The sequence below is a fragment of the Lissotriton vulgaris genome, chromosome 12, assembly GCF_964263255.1.
Source record: "Lissotriton vulgaris chromosome 12, aLisVul1.2, whole genome shotgun sequence".
Taxonomy (NCBI): domain Eukaryota; kingdom Metazoa; phylum Chordata; class Amphibia; order Caudata; family Salamandridae; genus Lissotriton; species Lissotriton vulgaris.
The window spans coordinates 795195968-795210422 of NC_141700.1; the positions used below are offsets into that span (position 1 = coordinate 795195968).

Sequence of the window (14455 nt, forward strand, 5' to 3'; positions counted from 1 at the left end):
GGGACTTCCACTGACACAAGAAGAGTTTGGAACAATCAACATCTGTAAGATAGTGTAGGGGTTAGGAGATAACAGCATGGCCACTAGAGATAGTCACTTGTGTATGTCTTGGTTAGACAACCGTCTTCCCTAGCGATCGACGATGGTTCGGAATGAAGGCCGATGAAGCAATCCAAAGTATGTTTTAGAAGCTTACACATGGAGATGATGGAGGGAGCGCTGCAACTTTTCAGGCATTCACCCCCAGTCGCAGATCTGGGCTGAATCCGTCATCATTCTTTAGCTCAATTCGCCACCCCAATTCAGACCCAAAACCGGTACCAGGGTGCTTCTTTTTGGTCCAGGGAAGACATGGCTTGGCAGTTCGGGCTGGACTGTTCCCATGAGGCACAGGGTCAAGACTGATTTACATATGGCTGGGTCTGAACTTTGGTAGCGAAGTGAGCTAAAGAACGATGATGGATTCAACCCAGATCTGTGACTGGGGTGAGTGGCTGAAAAGTTTCAACGCTCCGTCCAGCATCTCCTTGTGTTTGCTTTAGCAACTTTCACACAATAGATACAGTCCAAAATCCTGGAAAATGCAGGGATATATTAAAGGGACAACATTGTGCCAAGGAAAAATTCAAGTCTCTTCACCCAGTAATGGACATTACAGAGCGCCCCTCTGCGGGATGAGATCTTGTTGGGTTTTGAGATAGATTGTCACTTTATTAGCTAGAAGACCCTTTTAAGACGTTTGATAGCTGGAGCAGAAGTGAGTTGATTCTGTATCTTTGAGGGGTAGATGAGGACTGTATGGTCTCTGCGCTGTACACAGATAGGGTTATACCTGGATTGTATCTTTGAGGAAGCCTGGTGCTAGCTGGTCCAGCCCAATGCTCAGAGTTGGAAGCAGACTTTAGTGGGTCAGAGGACTCCGGGGACAAGAACTATGAAGACATTGTTGGGAGATGGCCAGCACTTCTCATAACCAAGATCATGGAGGACACCTGCAGTTGGCTAGTGAACTCTGCCTCTTGACATTCATGACACCAAGTTAGGCCCTGGACACAGGTAGGAATGTGGGTTTGAGGCAGGAATGTATCTACCCCTTTTATACAGAGTAAACTGCAGCACCATGAAAGAAGTAGCATGCACTTGTATACCAAGGGATAGACCCTGCCCTGGTGCACTGAGTGCATTACACTTAAACTCATAAGAGGGACCTTAGAAGACAGCAAGAGGCAAAATCCTATTAACCCACATGCAACCACACATGGTCATCTATCTGGGTTCACCGGCATGACAGCGTCAATTCATTTTCAAACACACCTGCTTGATTGTTGCAGATTCCACCACAATCTCACATAGCTGTCTGGATCTTAGTCGACCACATCACACGTTCAGAAGATCCCAACAATTGCGTGCCTGCCCTTTAACAATAACTGGAGTGAAATTATTATCTTGTGTTGGAAGCTGCAGCTGACGGGTTGGGCATCTCCTTTCTCCACCCCACCCGCGGACACCTCTCAATTGACCTGCACTTCTGACTGTCCCTCTGCATATGCTTCATGCTCTGACCAGTTAGCATGCCTGCCTGGGGCCTGCAATCACTGCGGAAGAGAGAAATGAGTCTGCTTGAGAAAGAGCACATCTGAGAGTTACCACTCAAGCTGTAAAGGGTCTTTTAGGCAAATTTAGGACCATTCTGAAAACTTACACAAACCTGCATTTTGAGTCATAGCTCTATTTAATTTCAGAAAGCGTCCAGTCCAAATGACAATGATAAATTACTCCCTAGCCAAGAACTCAGTTGGTTTGTCCTTCAATGCTAGATTCACCAGCTAGCGTTGGCACCACAGTGACAGCCCTAGACAAATGGGAATAGTGTGTGAAAGCATTACAAAATAATTTAGTGTGGTCACCATAATTGGCGCATTTGTCAAGTGTCGGTCTTCGGAAGGAGCCTTGGCCGGTGCATGGTTGCCTGTTGGATCACAGTTACTCCAGCTGTGCAAACCTTGCTGTTGGACCAGAGGTGAGACAGCAGACAGTACTGGTATTCCTAGTGGGTGAATTCGCCCACTATTAGTGTGGACTTTTCTACTTGGCCAGTGTGGAAACTTCACTGAGAGTCAAGCTTCTTATGAGGTCACCTTTGACTGACAGAGAGACGTCACCATTGCAAAGTTAGCGACTGGGATAATGCATCAACTGAATCACTGTAAACAGGGACGCCAGTGCAGAGCTTCTAGTCTCAAATTCTATCCAGTGTGGTGGACACTTATCAGACCTTTGGAGAAGCTGTGAACATCTTCTTTCCTAACTTACCAGGAAAGAGATTCTCAACCGTGAGCTTCACATTTGGCTGGCTACTAAGTGTAGGTCAAAGTTTAGAACCCATGCAAAGGTGTCTTCGTGCTTTGGCTTCCATACCTCATGTTTGCACTATTCCTAACTTTTCTCCAGGCCCCACACACTGTGCTTCAGCTCAGTAACACACGCAGAGCTGTTGATAACATCTGGATAAAAGGGATGAGGGCTAGAGGAACAGTGCCTGAGATGCATAAGCAACAATTTTCTCTAGTAAGTTCTTTGTGTTACTACAGCATGTTTTGTTTCCTGGGTTTACTCTGTGACTGGTCAGAACGTACTCTGCAAGTTTAAGTCCCCCCTCACTAAATTTCCTCCTGATTCCCTCCTGCACTGTTCTGTGCCATGAATTCTAAAACGTTCTTCGATTCTCCAGACTTTGTGCATGAGCTAACTCTACGAAGACTGCGTTTGCCGCCACCAATGTGTGAGAGACTGATCCTCGCAGGAGTCTAACCTACCTCCACCGATTTATATCCCAAAGTCTCAACCCCTGGAAGATGTGTCCACAACACACCTGGCTGAAGGCGCACATCGCAAGCAAGCCCATAGTTGGCTTCATTTAGCATTTTGTGGGGTTCCAGACAAAAGATCCATTTTGAAATATGTATTCAATATCCGCACTCACTTGCTGGTGACTAAATTTCAAAAGGAAAAGACTAAGTGAAGTAGAAGGGCTGATACCTACACAGCAAATGTAAACAGGTTCAGTTTGTCAACACCATCCTCCCCTTTGGTCTGAAACTGGGATCATGGAAGTCATATTCCGGGGCAGCAAGTCCTACAGAGCTCAGTTGACAAGAGATTGTTCTCAAGCATGCTGTGTTATTTTCATTGACTTGTAGAATCCCACTTTCTTATTATTTTTATGTATCCTTCATGAGCTTTGGACCCTGCCACCCTCTGTGACAGTCCTGCCGGCTACATCCATCCCCAACCGACTTGGTTAGGCCACATCCTACCCTGGGAAACACCGCCCTACTGTGTGAGATTCCTGGCTCTTGGCGGCCTCTTAGTTCCATTGGTACCTTTAGAGTGCTAACTTGTGGAGCAACTATGAAGCACTGTGCTTTATATTTGGGTCTCGGAATGACGGAAGATCAAGGACATTAGTGGCTCATGGACGAGAAGTCTCACACTTGGGCCTCAAAGAAGTACTTCATCTGTACTGAAGAGACGTGTTTCAGACTTTCCTTTAAAATACACAAGTGATGAGAAAAGTCTGATATATTGAGGGGTTTTAGATCCTAGAGTTCCTTATTTGTTTTCTGGTCTTTTCCTTTCTGTTCCTCTTAATTTCAAGTCTGGTGATTATGTGATTATTGTGTTGCACTCTCTCTGGAGATGGTAAGGCATTGCACTGGATGCTACTTCCTTGTCAGTGATTCAACAGGTCTGGAGATGAGGTGAGCTGCCAGGAGCAGCCAATGTAGATGTGCTTGGCTTCGAGCAAGGACCTTTTACTTCATGAGTCCTTCGATGAGTTGCAAAGCAGCCAGAATGGAGTCAGAGATGCTGCCAAGAAGTGCCCTTCCACCCTTTAGACAGGAAAGAGTTAGTGAGCTGGTGGTCATTCAAAGAGGGCTTGGGAGTGGTAGACAGCAGCTTTAGAGTGATGTGACCTTCAGGTACTGAGAGTCCTTACTGGTGTTGACATTGAATGTTGATTAGATTGTGGCCGCAGCACTCCCTTGGTCTTGTTTGCAGTTTTTAACCCCTTCTATGCTCATGACGAGCTCAGCTCGTCATGAGCTACAGTGCTCCGGTGCTCATGACGAGCTGAACTCTTCATGGCCTTTAGAACGCTCACACGCTGGGCTAATTCCCCTGCTGTGCTGAGCGTTCTAAAGAAACGGGTGTGGCTGTGACGAGCTCAGCTTGTCATGAGCATGGGAGCACTGCGTGCGCCCCCCCCCACCTCCCCCCAGCACAGCAGGGGAATGTACCGAGCAGCAAAGGGGTTAATGAAGAAGCCTTTAAGGGAGCTGAATTGCTGCTTCAAGAGTTTGAGTTGCCCATGGAGAGTGGTCGGTGCATGGTCGATAAGGATCAGGATATCGAAGTGGTCTGTCCAGTGGCATTAGAGAGTAACATTAAAAAGGTGGCGCTGTGGTGAAGATCATGGTTGTTCCTTGAAAGTGGGCTACTTTAGAGGAGTACGGCATGAGGGTCATCGAGTTAGGGAGGATGAAGCCTATCTCTTTAAGTTTCAGTTGGATGAGGCTGCTGGGAGGTTGAAGGGTACAATAAAGACATTATCAGAGGGGTTGATGGAGGTTGTGGTAACGAGGCAAAGAATTCTTCACTTAAACTCTTAACATTTCCAGGTACTCTATCCATCAGGATTAATGATGGATGCTTGGAAAGCGGAGACGACAGTGTGGAAGTGAGTGAAGCTGTAGCTTTCTGTCGAGTTTGAAGCAAAGAGGCTTGTTGTTAACTGAGCCCTCCTCTGGTCTACTGTGTGTGCTCATAGTATGGTGTAGCCTCTGGGAGTGAAGATGTCTCAGTTGTGAGTAGAGGAAAAGGAGAAGGGGTGATGAGTCTCTGTAATGAAGTTTGTGATGAGATTGTTGTGAGGTTGGCTTCTGCTATATATGCAGATTTTACATATTGAAGAGTGTGTATTTATGCGTTTAACTTTCAGGGTTGGCTCAGAGAATGGTCTGTTGTTGATGGTGATTGGGATGTGTATGACATGACGTTACTGGAATTGGAGGTGCAAGTGTAGTTTGGTTTGTTTGATTGTGTGTGAGGGGGAGGGGTGTGTGGCACCTTTGGAAGGAATGCTGAGAATCTAGCACATCAAAGAAGCTTATCTGAGGTGTGGATGGCAGGGATTGTAAACCTAGACCATTCCACACTCATACAGGAGTCACCACAGGAGTCATCCTAAGTATCTTCTACCATTCATAGGCAAAGACGAGGAAACAGTATAGTTAGGCTTTCTTGTTTTACAGTTTCTATTTTTGGTCAATTCTGGTGGGGTTATTTCAGTGTTTTCCAGTGGTTTCAGTACTTCAAAAAACAGTGGTTATCAGTGGTTACACATTTTTAGTATTATTCTGGTGTTTATGGAACACTTTTCTTTTATTATTGCGTTGTTAGTGCATGGTATATAGCCAGTGTACGTACAGTGTGTATGACATCAAAATACATTTTTACAAATCAAACTTATCCTAGCAAGCCATACAAGACTTCTTCAGTGAGTCTTTGGTCATGCACTCCCGCTCTTTTGTTCCCATGTAAACTTTTCTCTGTGAAAAGGCCCTCTCAACATTGACACTTGAGACGTGCAACACCAAACCAGCCAGTACACAGTTTGCTAACACTGTCCACTGACATAGCTTTCAATGCCAATACTGGTGCACCTGAATATTGTGATTTTCCGGAACAGGTTCTGCAACATATGCATTGAACTGGGCACATCTGCCCTCATAGAAACAGTTGAAAATGAAGCAGTACTTTTCAAAGTCCTGAGAAAATAATCCCCTTTTACGGAAGGGATCTAGAACTTGTGCAGAGTACCACAGTGAGGCTTCATTGACTTCAAATGTCATGGTCGGTGAAGGGCTATTTCTATGCATCATTGCAAGCCATTTCTCGTGCATTGTTAAATAGCATTTCCTGAATTGCTCCTCAACATTTCTTTGCTTATCAAGTGGCAAGAATTCTAACATGGAACATTTTGAAGTGCCAAAGTCACTAAAGGTTGCCAGCCTACTCTCAAGGAGATGTTTCACATCTGCACCAATGATGCTGAATACTTGGTAGACAACGGCATTTTCAGACTCTAGTTCTTTTATTATGTCCACTACAGCTGTCATGTTTTCGTATAAAAATCTAAGAATGTAGTAGACTGTACTTTCTTTCACATCACTATCAATATCTGACCAAAGATCCTCACATTTCTTGCCTTTGGCATCATCACTAAGCAAACATGTTGTAAGCGGTTGCCACACGGATAATATAGCATTCACGGCCTCTAGAACTGAGAACCACCGGCTAAATGGCAGAGTTGGGATGACTCTTTCTTTGATGCAAAACAAAGCAAAAAATGAAAATATTTGGGTTTTAGTTTCCACGCATAACGAAACTGTGCACCAGAATGGATTACAAAGTCAATATCATTCTTCATTAACTCTGAAGATTGTAAATATGCTTTCAGCATACCATCTAGCAAGTGGGAAGGATCTCTTACTGGGAAGAACTTCCGCTCAGGTTTCAATTTTCACAGCTCATCAAAAAACCTTTTCATATACGTAGTTGAATCACTGCAAAAACGAATAATATAACTCCAAACTTTCATGAATTTGGTAAGAACATTTTACAGCAGCATTCCAAGTGACTCTGTGTTCCATGTTTTCCAAAAGTCTGGAGTCATGTTTCACCTCTATCCCAGTATCTTGGTGACAGCACTCTTTTCACATATCCCTATCACTGCACCCTGCATTGAATGTTTAAATCCCGGGGTGTTTGGCAATTCACCTACTATCAATACTGAGTCGCTATAAAAGGAGGCTGATGTTTCAACAATTCTCTGTCTGTGGGTAAACGTGATGGTACATTTTGAGAAAGATTCTAATCAAACCAGCCATTTTACATAGTGAAAGAATCAAATGTAGCCAAAATACCAAATATGGTTTTGATATTTCTTGATTCTCTAGACCACAAAACTGAAAAAAGCAAAAAGAAACAATATCTTAGTGACATCCCTAAACAACACAGCTCAAACAGAAAAATGTTAGCCCAGTCGTTCTTGCTGCTTACTTTGTATAACAAAGTTACATTGTATTGGCCCCTTCAGGAAGAAATAGAAATGACTCTTTCACTCTTCTTTTCCTTTCTTTGAATGGCATTCAGTTTATGGTTGCGGAGGTGTTTATGAGTGTTTATATGTTTACACTGGTGAGGGCTGTTTCCTTTTCTGTGGGGTTTTATCAGTTATTATAGGTTTAAACCTAAAACAGGATAGCCTAACTATAGTTAGTTGTTGAGCATGAGAGAGGCTATGGCACACAGCCACGGATGTACGTGTCAAATGATCCTGGTCAGCAAATAGGACGCTTGAAAGTCACTGGCAAGAAGGCTTCTACTATGGGCGTGGCATCCTTGGGGGGAATTTTTCAGAGGCTGTGCTGAAGTTGCATGATTTAAGGCTTTTGCATGTCTGGGTTGCATGTTACACTATAGTACATACAGGGGTAGAGGGATTTTGAGGGCTTTCTGTGGCAGAAACTCTGGATAGGAAAACACTGTGGTGGAGAACAATACATTGGATGCAAGTCACATGACCACTGATATTACTGTCATGTGAACCTGGTGGCCAATGAGAGACTTGGAGGTCATTGGCAAGATGGGCTCTGCTTTTGTGGTGAGCTTTGCACCAGTAGTAGTGATTTTTTTACCTTGATGGAGCGTGCATCGCAGGGAGTGATGACATGGAGTGAGGTGAGGCTTGTCTCTACAGGTGTCAGAGGGAATGCTGTCCTTGGTTTGGTTCAAACATCCACTTTCAAGGTGCAAATCAAGACACACCATTTAGCCCTCCCATTTCAATTTCATATGTCTTAAATGGGAGCCTTCATAGAGATGAGAGTTGCTTGCTGACTGCTCATTGCTCGAAACCCATTAAAGCCAGACTTAAAGAAAGAGGGAATACATTCATAGAGAAGGGTTTATTCACTAGTACAGGAGGACACATTTATAATGAGGGTTAACAGATTGCATTTCATCCTACACCTGGCTGTCTGGTGTCGGGATCTTCTTCCAGCCTTATGACCCAGTCGTCACTTGTTCTTGATTGTTAAAATGGTCTTAGGCTGGTCGGACCATCATTTCAAACAAGGGACTGAAGACAGCCTATCCATGAGCAAGATGCAGGTCACTCATTTCCTGCTCATTGCAAACCCCTCGTGTGGGCTTAGTAGGGAATCCAGAGAGGGCCATGCAGTCGCTCTGCTACTGCCACTCTCCTAATGTGATCTTTGATAAGTAAGTTGGCCCTCAACACCCATCCTGTCTTTTTTGGGAATAGAGTGAAAGGAGCAGGGTAACAGGGAAGAGGTAGCATATGATGCAAGAAAAGGCAGAACAGTCCATGGTCAGACATTACTGTATAATCAGATAAATGCACCATGTCATCCATAAAGTTCACTTTCTCAGGTTGGCCTCGTCTCATCTCTTTTGTCCTTAGAGGAAGGCAAAGTTTACAGTCTTATCGTGAACGAGACCCAACTAGACCAGCCGCGATCCTACACCGTCCAGCTTTCCCTGCGGAAGATCTCCAAGTGCCTCTCTCATATTGTGGTGAATCACATCTACTCCAACCAGAGCAGTGTGATCTATGTCACAGGTAAAGTACATGTTACCTGTATTCACAGAACACGCTTGCTATCTGCCTGGTATCACAGAGTGATCAGCAAGCATGCTGCTGGCATGATGTCATGTAAGACTGCTCAACAAGCACTAAATATGCACAACATCTGTTTGCATGAAGCACATAGAGAGGGAGCAACATGTAGACTGCTGGCATGAGACCACAAGAAGGGTGCTTTCTGGATATCACAGAAAAAAGCACTCAAACATGATGTCTGCTGGAGCACACCATGTGTGTGCATCATGCTAACTGTGCAGTGTGCTTCTCTAGGGTAGGGGACCATACTTGGAAATGTTTGCTGTGGGGATGCACACAGGTAATCTAAACTGTCTCCTGCTTACCCAGATTTGGGGAACTATGGGCCACATGTATGTAGGTTTCATTTTGTGATTTCCTAATAGTGAATCTTTGCAATTCGCTATTAGGAAATATCAAACATGTATGTACTAATGTGTCTTTGACACATTTAGTGATTCCTAATGGGGGTCACAATTGACCTATCTCATTAATATTCATGAGGTAGGTTGCAATTTGCGACCCATTGGGGATTTCTAAAAACACATGGATGCTGGCCTGCTGAGGACAGCAGACCACCATGTCTGTGCATGTTTTAAAATTAAGCAATGTTTTAAAAACAAATTGCAGTCTGTAGTCCTTAAAGGAAAACGGAATGCGTTTGAAAAAAAAAAAACACTTTCTTGTGGGACCACTACCTGCTCGTAAAAACATTTTCACAACCCTACACAAACGGGAAGGGTCACAAAACATTCATACATACCGCTGCAATTCAGTATTAGGTAGGATGCCATTAACACGCCCATTCCTAATACTGAATCGCTAACCTATTTTGAGATTTGGTAATAGGTTACTCAATCGCAAAATAGGGGTCTGTAATTCTGTGAATCAGAACATTTGCAACCGAGAGATAGCTACGTACATGTGGCCTCTGTATAATGTTGAGGCATACACAGTGGAAGTGTACGGGGTTCACCTAACATTTCCCCTCCTGCCTCTGTAGATTTGGGAGCTGTGTACTTTGAGGTCCACGCAGCCGGAGTGTATCGCGACCTCTTTGGAACGCTTCATGCCTTCGACCCCCTGGACTTGCAGATGCCGCTGGCGCTGTCTTTAACATCCAAGGTAAGATCAGAAAGAAATGGGTCTTCTGAACCACAAAAAGACAAGTTACAAAACTGGTCAAAAAAGCCTTCTCAGTAGCCTGGTCTCCGAAGGTGGATATTCTAGGGCAGAGAAAATGGGTTATTTTGGGTCAGGAGTTATAATCCTATGGAATGCCTTTTAATGACTTTTGGGACTTGGTAAGAAAGTGACCAGCCCTTTTGCCAAAAGTAAGACCCCACCTCTATTGGAATCAGACGCAGAGCCTTGCACAGTACAACAATGACAGACATATCAAGCTTTGTGGAAGAGGATCAATCCTTAGTTTAGCTCAATGAGTCCACCTTGGAACTGATTAGCTTCTAAGAGTTGCTGTCCAGGGTATTTTTCAGGTGCGACTTTAGTCAAGTTCAGCTCTCTGTATGTCTGCCTGGATCTAATGTGCCAGAATCGAGCTGGCTGTGGGGTCGGTAGTCAAAGGTCTTGGCTACATATGGGTGGGTCTATCCATGTGGGGTACAAGGTCTGTTTCTTTGACTATTATTACCTTCTTCAGTTCCCCCAATAAAATTTTCTCATTAAAGGGTAGACTGAAAGAATCACCATATTGCATAGTCCAAGTTCCATGTGAATTTTATAATTGTTTTCTTAGGAAGTTTAAACAAGTATGCTTCATTGCAAAACTTTAGCGGGAGTCATTTATTTGTTCAATGTGATTATTTTGTTTTTAAATCTGCATTTAGTAACATTCAAAATAAAACATTAAAAAAAGAAATGCTCACATCTAAGTGAAAAATGTGTTTATTACAAAAAAAACAATTAAAGTGAATAACATAAATAATAATCGGGATCCAGGTACGTGGCATTAATTCCCTGTCTCTTCGATTAACCCATCTGAATCTTAAAGCCCCCTGTCTGCTGGCGGTAAAGGGAGAAAAGAAACCCAGCATTAAGGGTGGTTTCCAGGTCTCTACACATTGGACTGGGAGTTTTAGCACAGAAACAGGGATCCTTTTCATATATTCCTACACCGTCCTCCTTAACTTCCTATTCCTATACCCTAGCATATTGGGTTCGAGGGAATGCAACAGCCTGTTAACACTCGCAACCACTAAGTCTTGGAGGCCATCTTGGCATGAGATGAATCAATTAGAATTCTGATCATATTTGCATTTATTTCAAGAAATTCTGTACTTTTAATCTCATGGAGAAATTAAGTTCTTCCCAAGAATGTGCTGTGTGACCAGCTGAGAGTGCACATTGACCATACCCCAGCACAATAACTTCAAGCAGAGTCCCACAAATGTATGGAAATATTTTCCGCAGTGCTCAGGCAATTGCTATGCATAATCGCTCCCATTTTATTACATTTGTTTGTACTGGCATATTCATAGCAGCCACATCACCGCACTTGGTGCTCCATTTCTGTATATTAGGAAACAAGTCTAAAGCGGCACATGGAATCCTTCGGGAAATGTAAAGTCTGGGCCATATTCTAAGGCATTGAATGCCATAACAGAACTGGAAGGAATGTCTATTGGAGGCATATGGACATGGGAACCAGTGGTGCAATAGAACACAGGCCAGTCAATAGAGCCATCCAATGAATTGGTATGCATGAATTCCGCCATTGGAGCCTAGTGAAGCCAGTCATACTGGTATTGCCTTAGAAAACATTGGCATTATTTACTAATCTGTTAACTCTTTTGGTCTGTCTGTCAGAATGAGGATGGTGATAACTGCTGGCTTTATATGTTTGTACTCTGATCAATGCCTTTAAGGTTTCTCAGAAACATGAAGTAAACTGGGTTCTCGATCTGAGACTATGCTGCTTGGAAAGCCATTTAAGCATGCAGTCTCTTCCATAAAATATTTTCCTTGTAGCTGTGATGAAGGTAAGTCCCTAACCCCACACATCCTCTTCCAGTAATCCTTGCACTGTTCACCCACATCGACCAGTGAGAGGAAAATGATGAAGATGATGTGAATGTGGTGCTTTATTTGCAAGAGTTAGTAGGTGAGGGTGGATAGGGAAACACACCATAATCCCCCACCATGGCCTAGTACGCTGTGTACATCAGGCACACAAGCATTGGATCTAACAACGCTTGAGACAAAGTTTCAAATGCGTATGACTCCATGGATATGAACACAATAACTAAAATAGCGAATCTAAATAAATGTAAATATAAAATGTAACAAGTGAAGAACAACACAAAATTAAATGCAATACTAAGTATGCAGGCAAATGCAAGTCTTAACCAGACACATTTTCGCACTGTTTACTTTAATTTGTATCCACTTAATGAGTTACCAAACAATGTATTCATATCATAAGAACTCCTTTTTATCAGACGTACTGGCAGATGCATCAAAGGTATGTTTTGCGAGTCCTTAATAGCGAATTTTAAGGAATCGCTAATAAAGACTCGCAAAACGGGATGCATGTAGGAATCGCAATGTTATTAGCGATTCCTACAGATTCCTTATTTGCGATTCGGTAATAGCTAATCGCCAATAAGGAATGGCTTTCCCATTCATTCCTATGGGCCTAAGGCCCATAGGAATGAATGGGAAAGCCATTCCTTATTAGCGATTAGCTATTACCGAATAGCTAATGTTCCGCTATTTCAAGGGTGCCAGGGTGTCCAAAGGACACCCTGTCGCACACCTGAAATGGACCTGTGCACAAATGTTACACACACGCATGCCCTAAGGGCATGTGTGTGCGCAACATGTGACTTAGAAAAATGCACAAAAGTGCATTTTTCAAAATTTTAGCAAATTACCATGAAGTTCAACTTCATGGTAATTTGCTCCCCCTATTAGCGAAATCGCTATTTTTTGGGGTTTCATGCATTGCATTTAAGGAATCTCATTTTGGGATTCCTTAAATGCAAGAGCAATTTAAGGAATCGCTATTTAGAGATTCCTTAAATTGCCATTTCCGCATTTGGGATGATGCATCCCAAATGCAAAAATACCGGGAGCAAACGGCCAGATTCTGAGAATCTGCCCGTTTGCTCCCGGTATTTTCTTTGATGCATCTGCCTGTATGGCAGTTAACTCACTTTTTGCTGCATGCATTGCTCCTTACATTCTGACAATATTATCCAAAATACTGACTGAGTTAAATAAAGCAAAGGAAAAAATCAAACAAATAAAGTAGTACACATTAATCGTAGTACCAACAATTGATATATTATGTCATCCGTAATTCAGTTCCATGTATACAAATAACAGTGAGGACATTCACAGTACATTATGCTGCTAGTCATAATTATTTTTCCAGTGAAGCCCTTATGAGGCGAAATGCTGAAGTTCCTTCAGACATCTTGGGTTAACAGTATGCTGCATGTCTTCTTACATACAAGCTTCTTATAATAGGTTAAAGACTGAATTAACTGGATAAAAAACTGTCTTTAATGTTCCTACTAGTCTAGAAGTCTAGATTTGTCACCACCACACACCTGTAATAAATACATTACATCTATGATGGAATAACTTCCATAGCTGATCACCTCTTTCACAGGTGTTCACTGATAAAGAAACATTGATGGCAGTGTTGTTCACTGTGCACACAGCAGGATTGCACGCTAACAGCAAACTCTCAACTGCAGCTGCTCGAGACAGTGACATACTAAAGTGCGTGCAAATATATTTTTGTAATCATGTACATGTTGCATTTTACTAAGGTTACTTTGTCGTGAAAAGAAAAAGAAAGTGTCCAAACAAAATATGTGAAAGTGATAGAGTGACCAGCAGAGTCCACTCAAATCAGTGACGGAATGAGGTTAAAATTGACAGGCACACCTTTCTCACAATTACTTTATTACTTATTAGGAGTGAACTGCCAATTTAAAATGTGTTTTGGTAGCTATACATGCATACCAATTTTCACATGCCTTTGGTATGCATGTATAGCTACCATAACACATTCTATGTGTTTTGGTCATCATAGATGTAATTTCTTTATTACAGGTGTGTGGTGGTGACACATCTAGACTAATAGGAACATTAAAGACAGTTTTTTATCCAGTTAATTCAGTCGTTAACCTATTATAAGAAGCTTGTATGTAATTCACGACAAAGTAACCTCCGATGATGAGAAAAGTGGGCTTATCTGGTGAGTACCTGCCAGTTACCCCTTGGGTTGTTCATTGCCATTCCACAATTTATTTCCCGAATAAGTGGGATTTCAACTTATTAAGCAATTTATTTGATGCACTGGATAAACTGTAAAGAATTGTAAATTCATGCACCGCCGTTTCTTGTGAGGGACTGTCATTGGATTAAGGGCAACTAGTTTTTAATAAAAGGCAAGAGAGCGTCACAAATAAACCATAAAAATAACAGATGGTGTGTTGTGAATAGATAGGAATGCGACAGGTACACTACGCAGAGCATATAGCCAAAGCGACTATTAGGCTCATATTTGTAAATATTGTTGCCTTAGGAGAACGGGTTTTTTGTATTGATGACTTGAGAGTGGAGGGCAACCCGTATTCTCTGTTCCCTCTATACTCCTCTTTTTTGATGATATTCTTGTGTAAGCCATCAAGTACAAGATTACATTTGTAGTCCTATTGGATGCCTTCGCGT

At 42.6% G+C, this 14455-nt stretch overlaps 1 protein-coding gene across 1 annotated transcript in view; it reads left to right on the forward strand.

Annotated features, from left to right (window-relative positions):
• The window catches only part of FBXO24 (F-box protein 24), a 142601-nt gene that overhangs the window by 101272 nt on the left and 26874 nt on the right, over window positions 1-14455 (forward strand). Inside the window, exons 6-7 of the mRNA XM_086945721.1 lie at window positions 8552-8710; window positions 9753-9874. Coding sequence (XP_086801847.1) covers window positions 8552-8710; window positions 9753-9874 — 281 coding nt within the window. The remainder of the gene's footprint in view (window positions 1-8551; window positions 8711-9752; window positions 9875-14455) is intronic.